Source organism: Sitophilus oryzae, unplaced genomic scaffold (assembly GCF_002938485.1).
Source record: "Sitophilus oryzae breed Bouriz unplaced genomic scaffold, Soryzae_2.0 scaffold_87_pilon_pilon, whole genome shotgun sequence".
NCBI classification, from domain to species: domain Eukaryota; kingdom Metazoa; phylum Arthropoda; class Insecta; order Coleoptera; family Curculionidae; genus Sitophilus; species Sitophilus oryzae.
Genome location: NW_022147505.1, coordinates 286,516 through 299,717, shown reverse-complemented (window position 1 = coordinate 299,717; position 13,202 = coordinate 286,516). Strand labels below are relative to the sequence as shown.

Here is a 13,202-nt window from a genome sequence, read left to right as displayed (position 1 = left end):
AGGTAAAACCACAGATAAATAACTAAGTTTTCTGGGATAAGACAAAAGGAAAGGAACAGACAAAATATACTATATACAGGGTTGTTCACCACATACGACACGGAGTATTGTAGCTAAACGATGAGATTTTTACAAATTGTAAGTTTGGGGTTCGTTGAAGGACTATTAGAGCTACAATTTAAAAATATTTTTACAAGATACAGAGTGTCCCAAATAAATAAAAAATATCAAAGTTGTATTTTTAAATGGAACACCCTATATTATTACATTTTAGTTTCTACGATTAAAATAAAGGTAAATTTGATTAAGGTTTATTACACTTAAACCTTACCGTTTTGAAATATTTCCAATTTTGTGAAATTGCAGTAAAAATTTTAAAGCTTCATTTCTCCAAAGGGTATCAATGTTTTAATACTAAATATTTAATGAAGTTTATTTATTGATCGGTTATTGTGTTGCAATAATAAAAATAATACTACCTTATACAGAGTGTCTAAAAATTTATTTTAAATAATTATTAGCTTCAAACGGCAATAACTTCTTTAATTTAAAGGGAATGCCCTGTATATTTCAGGAGAATCAGATGCACAATGAAATTGTCTATCAAATTGTATTATACCATTTTTTACCTATCCCTTCAAGTTTTCGTAGATAATGCATTTTCTTATAATTTAGACCTCATTTATCAATATATCCATGGAATATTGACATTTTAGATTGTTTTTAAAGCAACAAATGTACAAAATGTACAGACTAGTAATATTATCGTTTTTAGCAAAACGATAACATTACTAGCCCATTTGTATGCAAAAAGAAAACTATTTAAATCTTTATAAAAGAGTATACCATTAATTAAATATAACACCATTATTTCCGCCCATATACTAATTAATTACATACTAAATTGTGTTTGTTAATAAATTATTATAAATAAATGTGGATTTGAGTCAGAAATCAATATAATAATAAGTTATCAAATTAAAGTCTCTGTTGTTATAAGCATTTATTAAAAAATGAAATATCATTTTTAAGGTGTTACTTTTTATCACACTGTCTAATGCCCATACAAAATTCAGTTTTTTAGTATTTGGAGCAATTATTATTAATCAACGCAAACAGTCAGTTAATGTAGTTTGAATACTGGAATCATATTAATTGGTCCTCTTTAACAAATATTTAAACAGTTTTTTTATTTTTTAATGAAATAAACGAATTATATCGACAATATTACTATCTGTACTCTTTAAAAATTTGGTACATCTTTAAAAATAATCTAAAATGTCAATAGTCCATGGGTATATTGATAAATAAGTTCTAAATTACAAGAAAATGCATTTTCTACGGAAACTTAAAGAAATAGGTAAAAAATGGTATAATATAATTTGATAGACAATTAAATTGTGTATCTGATTCTCGTAAAATATACAGGGTGTTCCATTTAAATTAAACAAGTTATTGCCGTTTGAAGCTAATAATTATTTAAAATAAATTTTTAGACACTCTGTATAAGGTAGTATTATTTTTATTATTGCAACAAACTGATCAGTAAATAAACTTCAGTAAATATTTAGTATTAAAAACTTTGATACCCTTGGAGAAATGAAGCCTTAAAATTTTTACTGCAATTTCACAAAATTGAAAATATTTCAAAAACGGTAAGGTTTAAGTATAATAAATCTTAATCAAATTTACCGTTATTTTAATCGTAGAAACTAAAAATGTAATAATATACAGGGTGTTCCATTTAAAAAAATACAACTTTGATATTTTTTACTTATTTGGGACACTCTGTATCTTGTAAAATTATTTTTAAATTGTACCACTAATAGTCCTTCATCGAACCCAAAACTTACAATTTGTAAAACTCCGTGTCGTATGTGGTGAACAACCCTGTACATACAGGGTGGTACATGAGTACATCGGAAAAGTTTTGTATGTAAAAATTAAAAAAACTCGGACCTTCATATTTCTGACTAAACGTTCTCTACTAACCCAGTGTGAGTTCATCATAAATGCAAAACCTCTAAGCGAGGGGAAGCGGACCCAAACCCCACAATCTTTTCAAATTATTTATTTCAAAAAATAATTTAAATAATAAAAAGATTTAAAGAATGTGTTGAAACTATGGTATAATAGAATTTACCGGGCATCGGGCAAATACAAAAAGAATTGTTTAATGGCTGATTGATGGAAATAACAAATGTAGTATTATATGAATAGATACAATTTAGATGTCTTATACAATAGATACAATTTAGAACTTTGGTATGGATCTTAGTTCTGAAACACCCTGTATATTTCAAAATAATTTTAAATTGTGGACGAATGAGGTGCGCCACCCTGTATAGCTGTGCGTCCTTCTTTGGTACAAAATGTTTCTTTACTCTTTACGGCTATTTTCCTGTAAAATTTATCTGTCCCAAAGTTATCCGACGGACTTTTTTACTTAGTATATTATTTATACATTTGTTTACTGTTTCCCATAATAATTCACCTCCCTCAAGGCTTCTCATCAAGTTCGTTTCAGTGCAATCCAGTCCACTCTCCTTCTTAAAATGATCTCTCTCATCCTTCCATCTGTGGGATAATAGAATACATGTTCAACGTCGTCTATTTCACCACAAAATAAACATGATTCAGAGCTTGCCCGCCGCATCTTATAGAGGTATTTTCAGAAGCACCCGTGTCCAGACAGAAACGGGTAATAGCGCCAATAAACTGGCGAACACTGGCGCCAGTAATCCTTGCATGTGGAAACCCCGCTTAATAATAAAGAAGTTAAAATGACCTCCGAAGGTTTAAATTATTTGTATTTTATTTCATATAGCAAGGACTGTATTAACGAAAACCCCTAAAAATCGTACCAAAGTTACCCCTGTTACCAAAGTTACCCCTGTCTTTATATAACAACAATATAGAATTTCATCTTGAATTACCTAACGCTGGGAATTCAAGACGTTAGGATATAGGATATAGGATACAAGGTTTTTTTAACACACAGTCACAGGTTAATTTATATATTTTTTTCTTAATTTATCTCAATTCTCAATATATTTGGTTAGTTATAGTTTGTGGTATAACATTTTCAAATAAAGATGTTTCAAAATTAAGCAACGCCAACAATATTTTCTTCTCCAAGTTATGAGCTCCTGATACATACTAAAGTCGAATTGAAGCTAGAAGAAACGCTGCCACTTCCACTCGTTCGTTGTTTAAGGATGGTATAAACTTGACGTTCCGTTACCGTCGTGCTGTTCTATTTTCCCCACTCAACTTAAAACTATTGAAATACACGAGACCGTTCATAAACTCCGTTGATATGACGCCTGACGTCCACTTTGACATGACGCACAACATAAACCAACATAGACTTAAAATAAAATATAGACTGAGCATCTCATTCATAAATAGCTGGAACATGCGGTCAGACAATGTCTTGTTATTGTTTTAGGTTCTAATGAGTGCGACACGAGCGATAGATAGGTTGTCTCCGTCGTAACGTTCGTTCCCTGACGACTCTACCGCGAAATGCAACACTGTCTTTCATTCCTCAGTACACCTGAACCAAAGCCTGAACTCTCCGTATCATAAGCGGGTAATTTTTTTTATTTTAATAAAGCTATAATTCTATTAAAAATATATCGTATTTAAACTTTTTTATATTATTAAGATGTAGGAGATGTTTTTTTAAATAAAAGCTTAGAAAAAAAGCGTCTTATAGTCCAAAAACGATAAAAATAATAAATGAAGCTATGAAATGAAGGTTACTGTCATTTTATATGTAAAATTATATGAGCACTGTCATCGATCGTCATTTCCAAGCCAACTGGATGCCGTTTTTTCGATTATACGGTATAATAACGGTGATTATTTATATACATTATTTAATGGCAGATGCTCCAAATGCATACAAATATATTATAATGAATACTTTGGATAAAGATTAAGCAAGGAACCTATCCAAAAATTAGGTAAAGCGCGATGGGGACCTGAAATGGCCGACTTATATTACGGTTTATCTCAGAGAAGAAATTTTATTCAAACCGTGTAAAAATATAATGTAGGGTAGACTCAATAATTTGTTGTTTTATTTACGTTAAAGTAAGTGACTGAAACGTGTACAGATACACCGAAACTAATTGACTACGTCAATCAATCTATGTCCCATATACTAACATATTAAACCTTTTTTTCTGAAAAAATAAAACAGTTGTACGAGTGAGCCGTTTTTGAAAAACACCCGGTACAGTACAATTTATATAATTTTATCGATGTACCTAAACAGCCGTTAAACGGTAGCCTACTAAAATGCCGTTAATAGATATTATGAGGTCGTTGATGTCGGCGGAAAGTAATGCCTAGCGATAGGCATTTTGCAAGAGCACCTGTGGCTCCTTGACTGAGGCTATGGCTTCGTGAGCGAAAGGTCCGTCGTTCAAATCTCACCCCAGATCAGGGCTTTTTTATTTTTTTTTGCTTATAGCGTAATCTTATTGCATTGGTTTCACTCTTTTTGGGTGGATTGGTTTAGTTATTTGACGGGTTGGTTAGCGTGGTTATTTGGAGGGTGTTAATTCATTGGTTATTTGGTTATTTGGTGGGGTTGGTTGGTTTTTACTAATTCATATTTGTTTTTTATATATTTTTACAAGTGTCAAGGTTAGTTGCGTTGGCTAAGTTGATTATTTGGTGGGGTGGATAGCGTTGGTTAGTCCTTATAAAATTCCTATATTTCATAAAACCGTCAAGTGCGTCTCATCAACGACGTCATACCTATTAACGGCATTTTAGTAAGCTACCGTTTAACGGCAGTTTAAGTACAGCCTAATTTTATTGCTTACAATTAATTAGTGTTCTTCGAGTACTCTAAAATTATTTTTAATTGTTTCAGAAAAACTACGAGATGGATCCGAAAAATGTCCATATAATTGGACATTCTCTGGGAGCACATACGGCTGGATACGCTGGATCTCTTGTGCCTGGATTAGCGCGGATCACGGGGCTAGATCCTGCAGAGCCTTATTTTCAGGTATATAAACTGGATAAATATTACTAGTTTACACTGTTTATACAGGGTGTCCCGATATTCCGTGGACATAGAACTACCACGTATTTTTGGAATCAAAACAAGTTCATTGGACACAATTTACCTCTATACAAAAGTGCTTCGTTTGTCCGCTAGAGGGCATAAAACTTTAAAAAACAAACACATTTTTTCAGATATTTTAAGAACCGTTATTCCGATTTGAATGAGGTTTTAGGTGTCTATGTTTTGCTAATTGCTTTAACATTTGGCTTTCACAAAAATCCAGAAAAAGTACGGGAATGGTGAACTACCCAAGTAGCATTTTCACGACTTGCGACCACATGTTTACTAAACACAACGTTGGATTAGTTACAAAAAATAGTTAGCTCCCTACCTTAGGTATTAAAATAAATTTAAACGTTTTTATAACGTTGTGCCGACGTTGGACTTGTACTACAGCAAAGTAGAAGCTTCTGCGACGTCGAATAAACGTTGTCTTCTAACCTTTTTTGCTTAAGTGATCTTTAGAACGTAGCTACAACGTTGGACAATATAGAGTTTTCCGACGTCAGTTTCAGGACCTATTCCAACGTTATGCAAACGTCGTCTGTTTTACTAATTCCAACGTTGTTTAGATTTCCTTATTCTTACGTTGGTAGGACGTCGGGTTACTACCTTTTTGCAACTGTATTGAACCATAACCTTAAATCTTAAATTTTCACTTCATTGTTGTGTTCAGTCAGACAGTTCAGTGCTGTTTTTGATTTTATAAAAAAAAAATTAATTAAAATGGGACATAAGAAAGGTACATATAAAACTAATTTAAATATACATCGACATATATTACCGATAGTTTATCCACTCCCTCGTTTATTTAGATTATAGAGGGCGGCACAAGCGAGACTCTAGGATGACTAAATTAGGCAATCTTGCGACTAGTATACTACCTGTTAAGGCCGAACTGCGACTTTATTAGACCAGTATGCGACTACTCGAACTACTCCATCTTAATCTCCAAAACAACAAAGTGCAAGCCGCCATGTTGTTAAATAAGAAAATGTTTCGTTTCTAAAATAGCAATTCCTGCTTTTTGAATACATTAACTTGAAATATTTGACCCTAAAAAACACGCGGAAACAATTTTTTCGACTGCGAATGAATTATTCTCATTTTACTAAAAAAAATTCAAGAAAATTTTTAAAACTTCTTTTAATTTTAAGGCCCATTAGTATTTTTCAAAGTAAAAACAATACATTTATCAATAAAGTTGTTTGCGTTTAACTTTTTGCCTTGGGTAACGAGTTACAGAGTCGGTTAAAGTGTTTCAATAATTATGATCTTCAAACATCCTCCACACTTAAATACTTTTGTTTTGTTTTCCTTCACTGCCATCTGACATATGTCTATAATTATCCCAATTTAGGATAAAACGCGACTTAGACGCCATATTAGTTTTGTATTTCTGTGAATTAGGATTTTAAACAACGTTGCAGATTGTACTAAATTAGGCTTCTAGCCAACGTCGGTATCCAACGTCGTTTCGACCCAAAAATTATTCTCCAAACTAGTGCAGACTAGGGTTGGCACGAGGTTGTGCCGACGTTGCGCCCCGACGTTTGGTCGCGTGACACAACGTTGTCCCGACGTCCAAATGCTGCTTGGGTATCCTCATCTCCACAATAAATTTTTGTACAAATAACTCCACCGACAGTTTTCCTTTTCGTAAAATGGTCCCTAAAAAGTATTTACCATATTTTTTGTCTCTTGTAAATAACGCTACAGTGCATAGTTTTGGTAAATTTTTTTTTGGAAAATTTAGTTTTCCAAAGCAGATCTACAAAATTTACAGGGAGTTCCAATATTCCGTGGACATAGAACAACTACGTATTTTTTGGATAAAAATAAGTTAATTGCACATAGTTTATTTTTATACAAAAGTGCTTAGTTTGTCCGTTAGAGGGCATCAATCAAAAATAAAAATGAACGTTAATTAATTTAAAAATAATTAATTTTTTTAAGTTTTTTTATGAAGCTTATTGTCAAATATAATTTGTGATGCTAATACAAAATTCCATATTTTCTTTTTTTTATTAGAACATAATAAATTTTATGCAACTCCATAGTGATGCGATAAAAACCATTTTTTGGAAGTGAGTTTCGGAAATAAATAATTAAATAAATTATTAATTTATTAATTAAATAATTATTTTATAATATATAATTATTATTAATAATTAAATAATTATTTTCCTAGGTGCCCGGTGGCGTAGAGGTACAGCTCTCCTTTACCAATTCAAAGGTTGTGGGTTCGAATCCCACAGCCGGCATTTCATCAGCCGACTATTTTTAATAAAATAAAAATAGTTTGGGTACCTAGGTCGACTCAGCCTTAAATGAGTACTTGGGATTCACAATCCTGAGGTAATAATAGGCGGTTGAAGCGTAATGCTAGCCACATTACCTTCCTTGTATACCGAACGGCTGTAGTAGTATGGCAAGCTGTACCTTGCCGTCTCACAAGGCTTTAGGGGCTATATACGGCAGCTATTGTTATTATTAATTATATTTTCCTCAAAAAGTATGCACGGTGGCGTGTTTTTTATAAAAAACAAAAAATCTATTAAATACTAGAATGACCATCTTACGAAAAGAAAATCGGCCGTCCGTCGGTGGAAAATATTATTTATACTAAAATTTATGCAGGGGTCGGGGTAGTTTTCACCCTTCCAGTAATTTTTCATACTTAGCAAAACATAGACACCCAAAATCTCATTCAAATGGGAATAACGGTTCTCAAAATATCTGGAGTTTGATGCCCTCTAGCGGACAAACGAAGCACTTTTGTATAAAAGTAAATTGTATCCAAGAACTCATTTTGATTTCAAAAATACGTAGTAGTTGTATGTCCACGGAATACTGGGACACCCCGTATAATTTTACCAAAATGTGCATTTTTATGGATTCTGGTGCGCTGAGTCTGGGAAAATTATTCTTATTTATATTATTTCAGTTTACTAAACTGTAAAAAAGGTATTTAAAACAGTAGACGTCGCAGTATACTTAAAGTGTGACCAACGGATCTGTAGCTACGGGGTATCGGCAGGGGAATGCAGTTGTAAACAAAACACGCCCAATTTTATTCATAAAGTAGGCATGGGCGTACGGTGTTATATGAAAATAATGTGTATCATAAATATAATACTCAGATTAATAATTTTTTTCAAAAAACTTTATGCTGTTTGAATCGTTACTGTTGAGTTAGCAGATAAACACTAAAAGCTTTTATTAAAGCTCCCTTAAATATTTTGAATCATTTTATTATTGTGTTGTTAATATAATAGAAGAAATAATTACAGCTGAGGGTTGGACCCTTTGGTGTTACACAGCAAAATAAAACACTAAATCAGTACAATCCACCAAAACACTTTTAATTTTACACTGGACGCACGTTTCGCTAACCATGTGTGCCATCAGCAGATGATCAAGACTGAGTCTTGAGGTATATTTATTTATATATCTGTACTAACTATATTTTTTTCTATAATACATAATTCTAGATATAACTATTTCCAGCAAAAAAATCTTGAAAATAGTTAACTTTGGAAGCGCAAACAAAACATAATTTTACTCACTAGTAGATCCAATATTGCCTATTACACCAGATATGGTATCGCTCCGCCAGCAGTTTTTAAAGGTTAGGTCATTGTCTACCCATATGTTTCATCCAAATAGATAATACTTGGCTATATTTTCGAATTTCGCGTATATATTTTTGCAATGCAATCTCTCTCTGCAATATAATGGGCCGCTCCATTAATAATTATCTGTTATTTTGATATTTACGCCAAAAAAATTCATTTGATTTTAATAACCCCCTAAGCATTTCCCTGCAAAAGGAAAATTCGATTCTTCCTGCAATTTTTGCAAAAGCTTTCTAATTGTGGGGACGAGTTTGAATTCGAGATAAAATTTATTTATCAAATTCCTGACCACTTCGAAAAAGTCGTCGAGCTTTTCGACAGCAGTCTCACTTGGTCGTTTCTTTCCAGAGCTGGATATCATTTTATCGGGGTTAGTTTTAGCCTTTTTTTTATCTTCTGTGTGAATTTTTTTATAGCCGATACGCTAACTCCGGTATAAAGAAATATCCGCTCAAGTTTACGTTTAAGCGGCAACTCAAGCGAACTCTCTGTAGCTTCTTCATCGCAAACCCTATTATGAACACAAGGAAATACACCAAATGAGATTTCATCCACGTTATTATTAACTTACCTATATAAATTAGCTATTATTTCTCTTGTCTGACTATGTAGCGTCTTACCCTTAACAAATTTATTCGTTTTAAAACACAAATATACGATCAAACTTGATATTAATAATTAAAAACTACGAACGAAAAACATTATAACAAGATAACAAAACAATAAAACACAACTTAACTATCAAATATACTAAAAATATAGGAATAAAGTTTAGGATAACCGGTATAAAATAATGAAATAAAGTAATAATGATCAAAAAAATGACACCGCCACTGGATATTTCAATAGTATTCAATATTCCTACTCTTTTCAGAAGAGACCGTGAAGTTGGGGATAAAGCAAGCGAATAGGAAAGGCTAAAAGCCATGGCAACCGCGTGGTAACAAATCCTGTGACGTACTCTGGCCAATCATGTTCGAGGAATAGGCGGCCATGCGCGGCGATGCCGGTTTGCCAATGATATCGTTGAAAAATCTTCAACTTTCATAATAAGCAGATTATACAGAATGAAAGAAATAAGTTATTAAATAAAACATATTGAACAATATGAACTACGTTGATGGAGAATTAAAAAATGAACATTTTTTGCATTTAGATTATTTCAAAATTTTTAATAGTTTTTGTATTTCATATGGCATTTTCCACAATAAATTTTTATCAAAGCCACCCAATGATTTTTCTCTCCTATTTTACCATTGAAAGCGCCATATAAATTAATACTGCGTGTATCCGGAAAACTATTAAAAATTTTGAAATACTTTAAATACAAAAAATGTTAATTTTTTAATTCTCCATCAAATAAAAAAATAATATACAGGGTGTTCCATTTAAAAAAACGAACAAAAATTATTTTAATATTTTTGAAAGTTTGGCGTAAAATATTGAACATCCTATATGATTTACGATTACCATATTTATAGCAAAGTAAGAACAGACCTTTTAAAGAAAATATCTAATATAGTTTTGATTTCAGAACAGTTCATGTATTTTTAATATTTTTTTAAGAAGTGTTGAATAACATATATTTTTGATTTATTTTTTAATATCTCTGAAACTATCAAAATAGATTTACTCATATCTTAGGATTATCGCAAAATAAAAACACTAAATCACCACAATACACCAAAACACTTTTACTTTTACACTGGACGTGCGTTTCGCTAACCATGTTAGCATCATCAGCAGATGATTATAAACTCTTGATGAGTTTAGTGTAAAGTAAAAGTGTTTTGGTGTATTGTGGTGATTTAGTGTTTTTATTTTGCTGTGTAACACCAAAGGTTCCAACCCTCAACTGTAATCTTAGGATTATGTAAAGTGATCTGAAAGGAAGCCAAAAATGCAATAATATACAGGGTGTTCCATTTAAAAAAAACATCCAGATCCACACACACTTTTTTGAGCCACCCTATAAAAGTTAAAATATTTTCCGGAAATACATCCTCATACATACTTTAGGTTTGCCCTTAAACAAAATTCTCAAGTTTTTTATTCTAGGAGCTACAGAAGCCCGACGCACCATTGCCGGACCATGTATAAGATTAAAAAATCTATAAATAAAATTAATTTAGGTACATCTTTTTTGTCGAAATTTAAAAATCTTAACTTATAACTGATAAACATACAGAATGTGGATAGTGTCTAATGGTGGCAACATTGCATTTTCTGCAAGCACTAGAAACAAATTTCCGGAAACCGAACAAGCGGTACTCAAAAGTTTTCAATTTTTTCCAGAAAATGTCAAGAAAAATATAAAATTTTCAACATTTTTTTTCGCAAAAAAACCCAAACCCAATAGTTACTAAACCAATTTAACCATCCACTTTTTTACAGGGAATGCCTTCCCATGTAAGACTGGACCCGTCAGATGCCGAGCTAGTAGATGTTATTCACACTGACGGAAAAGGGATCATATTCTTAGGTAACATTTGCCACTCGCTAATCCATACTGTCAATTCACTTTTCAGAACCATCACTCTAGAATAGCACTGCACTAATACCCTCTCCAATACCTATCTTAATAGGTATGCATACTCCCTTTTTTGCAGGGTACGGAATGTCGCAGCCTTGCGGCCATTTGGATTTCTATCCGAACGACGGGAAGGAGCAACCCGGGTGCGATATTACTCAAACGCCGTTGGTGCCTTTGACTCTTATAAGGTAATTACGCAATAATTATACAACAGGGCGACAATTTGAAAAGTAAAGCTTCATTCAGAACCTCGAAATCAGTGGAATAAATTAGTAGTTTCAATCAGCCGTAGAAGTTTTCAACTCAGAACGTCATAATTAGTGGTGGTACTTTTCAATTATTGGAAAAAGTTAACAAACTTTTGACTTTTCCACTAATTAAGCTTGATTTTCATGCATCCGTTGTCCGACGATACGTTGATACGATATTAATTTTATTGGTAGAATTTAAAGACTTTGATTGGTTAGACAATAACGCAGTTTTTAAATTTATTGCATTTTTTGCATGCCTCCGTTTATCGCTTTGAATAAGAAGACTAAGGAAGGAGCATAATGCTATCCATGTATTCATGCATGGCGGGCGGAAAAAGGACTCTAGGGTGGGGATCCTTGACAGTTCTGTTTGACGATTCATTTGACACATTTGAATTTGATTTGAAATTTTGTGGATTTGTCAGTCTTTACGGAGCTTATTTTATGTTATTTATTATTTATTCTGCTACTGATAGTTTTATAAAGATAGTTAATCTAGATGGAAATTGTGGCAGAACTTAAATTAACAGTGACACTATCGCGATTTATCGAAAAAGACTCTAAAATAGTTGGTTGTGTAGCGTGCGGTAGATCTCGGCAAAAATTGAGTGAAATAATGGAACAACTTTTCGCTAGTAAGTGACTATATAATATACATACGTGTAGTGAAGCAGGTAAGTCAAATTGACATATCTAAGTTCTTTGACATCTAATCTTTGACAAGTAGTAAATAAAAGCAAAAATGCAAGAAAAAATATATAATTAGTTAATTTAAGTGAATTTCATAAATGATCGGTTTACTACACGTATGTATATTATGTAGTCACTTACTAGCGAAAAGTTGTTCCATTATTTCACTCGATTTTTGCCGAGATCTACCGCACGCTATACACTGAACCAAAAGTCGACATAAATATAATGAAAAAGTTCATTAATATAATGAATTAAATCATTAATTTTGAGCGGATGAACGATTTCATTGGCACAGTGAAAAGTAATTCATTAACTCTATGAACTTTAAGTTCATTAAATCAATGAACAGTGTTCATTAATTTGAAGAACACATTCATTGGTACAATGAACAGATTTCATTAATATAATGTACCTAAATCCTTATATTAATGAACCGTTATCATTAATACAATGAAATAATTTCATAACCTACTTAGTTATACATTTAAAAGTCGACACTATTAGTAACTCTAGTTACACCGTATAATCGATGATGAAGATCGCTGTCATTGATATGAAATGTCATTGATAGTCATTTCCCAGCCAACTACCTGAAATAATTCTACTATAATTAGATTTCCATTTGAACAAGCCCTTAGCTACAAAGTAACAAAATTACTAATAGTGCCGACTTACTTACGAGCACAGTAAATTTTTCCATTAGGGATTATTAATAAAAAACAAATGCAATAAACTAATAATAATTTATTAAACTCGATATAGCATATAAAAATTAAAAAAATCGAATCGACGAAGAGAATAGTAATGTTATTATTAATTTTAGGGTAAATTATAATAAGAAAATCAATTTACCAGTCGATATCCTGAGGGATTTCTATAAAAAGACCATTTCTTCATTATATTATCTGTATCCTTAGATTTTATAACATCTAGACGAATTTGCAACAAGCTTTCCAAGTCGCATCAAGTGGGTGCGATGTTAAATTGTCGAATTTGAG

General features: G+C 32.1%; 1 protein-coding gene across 1 annotated transcript in view; it reads left to right on the top strand.

Annotated features, from left to right (window-relative positions):
* The window catches only part of LOC115890496 (pancreatic triacylglycerol lipase-like), an 85,537-nt gene that overhangs the window by 63,108 nt on the left and 9,227 nt on the right, over window positions 1-13,202 (top strand). Inside the window, exons 7-9 of the mRNA XM_030910743.1 lie at window positions 4,892-5,029; window positions 11,122-11,209; window positions 11,337-11,448. Of these exons, the coding sequence (XP_030766603.1) occupies window positions 4,892-5,029; window positions 11,122-11,209; window positions 11,337-11,448 (338 nt within the window). The remainder of the gene's footprint in view (window positions 1-4,891; window positions 5,030-11,121; window positions 11,210-11,336; window positions 11,449-13,202) is intronic.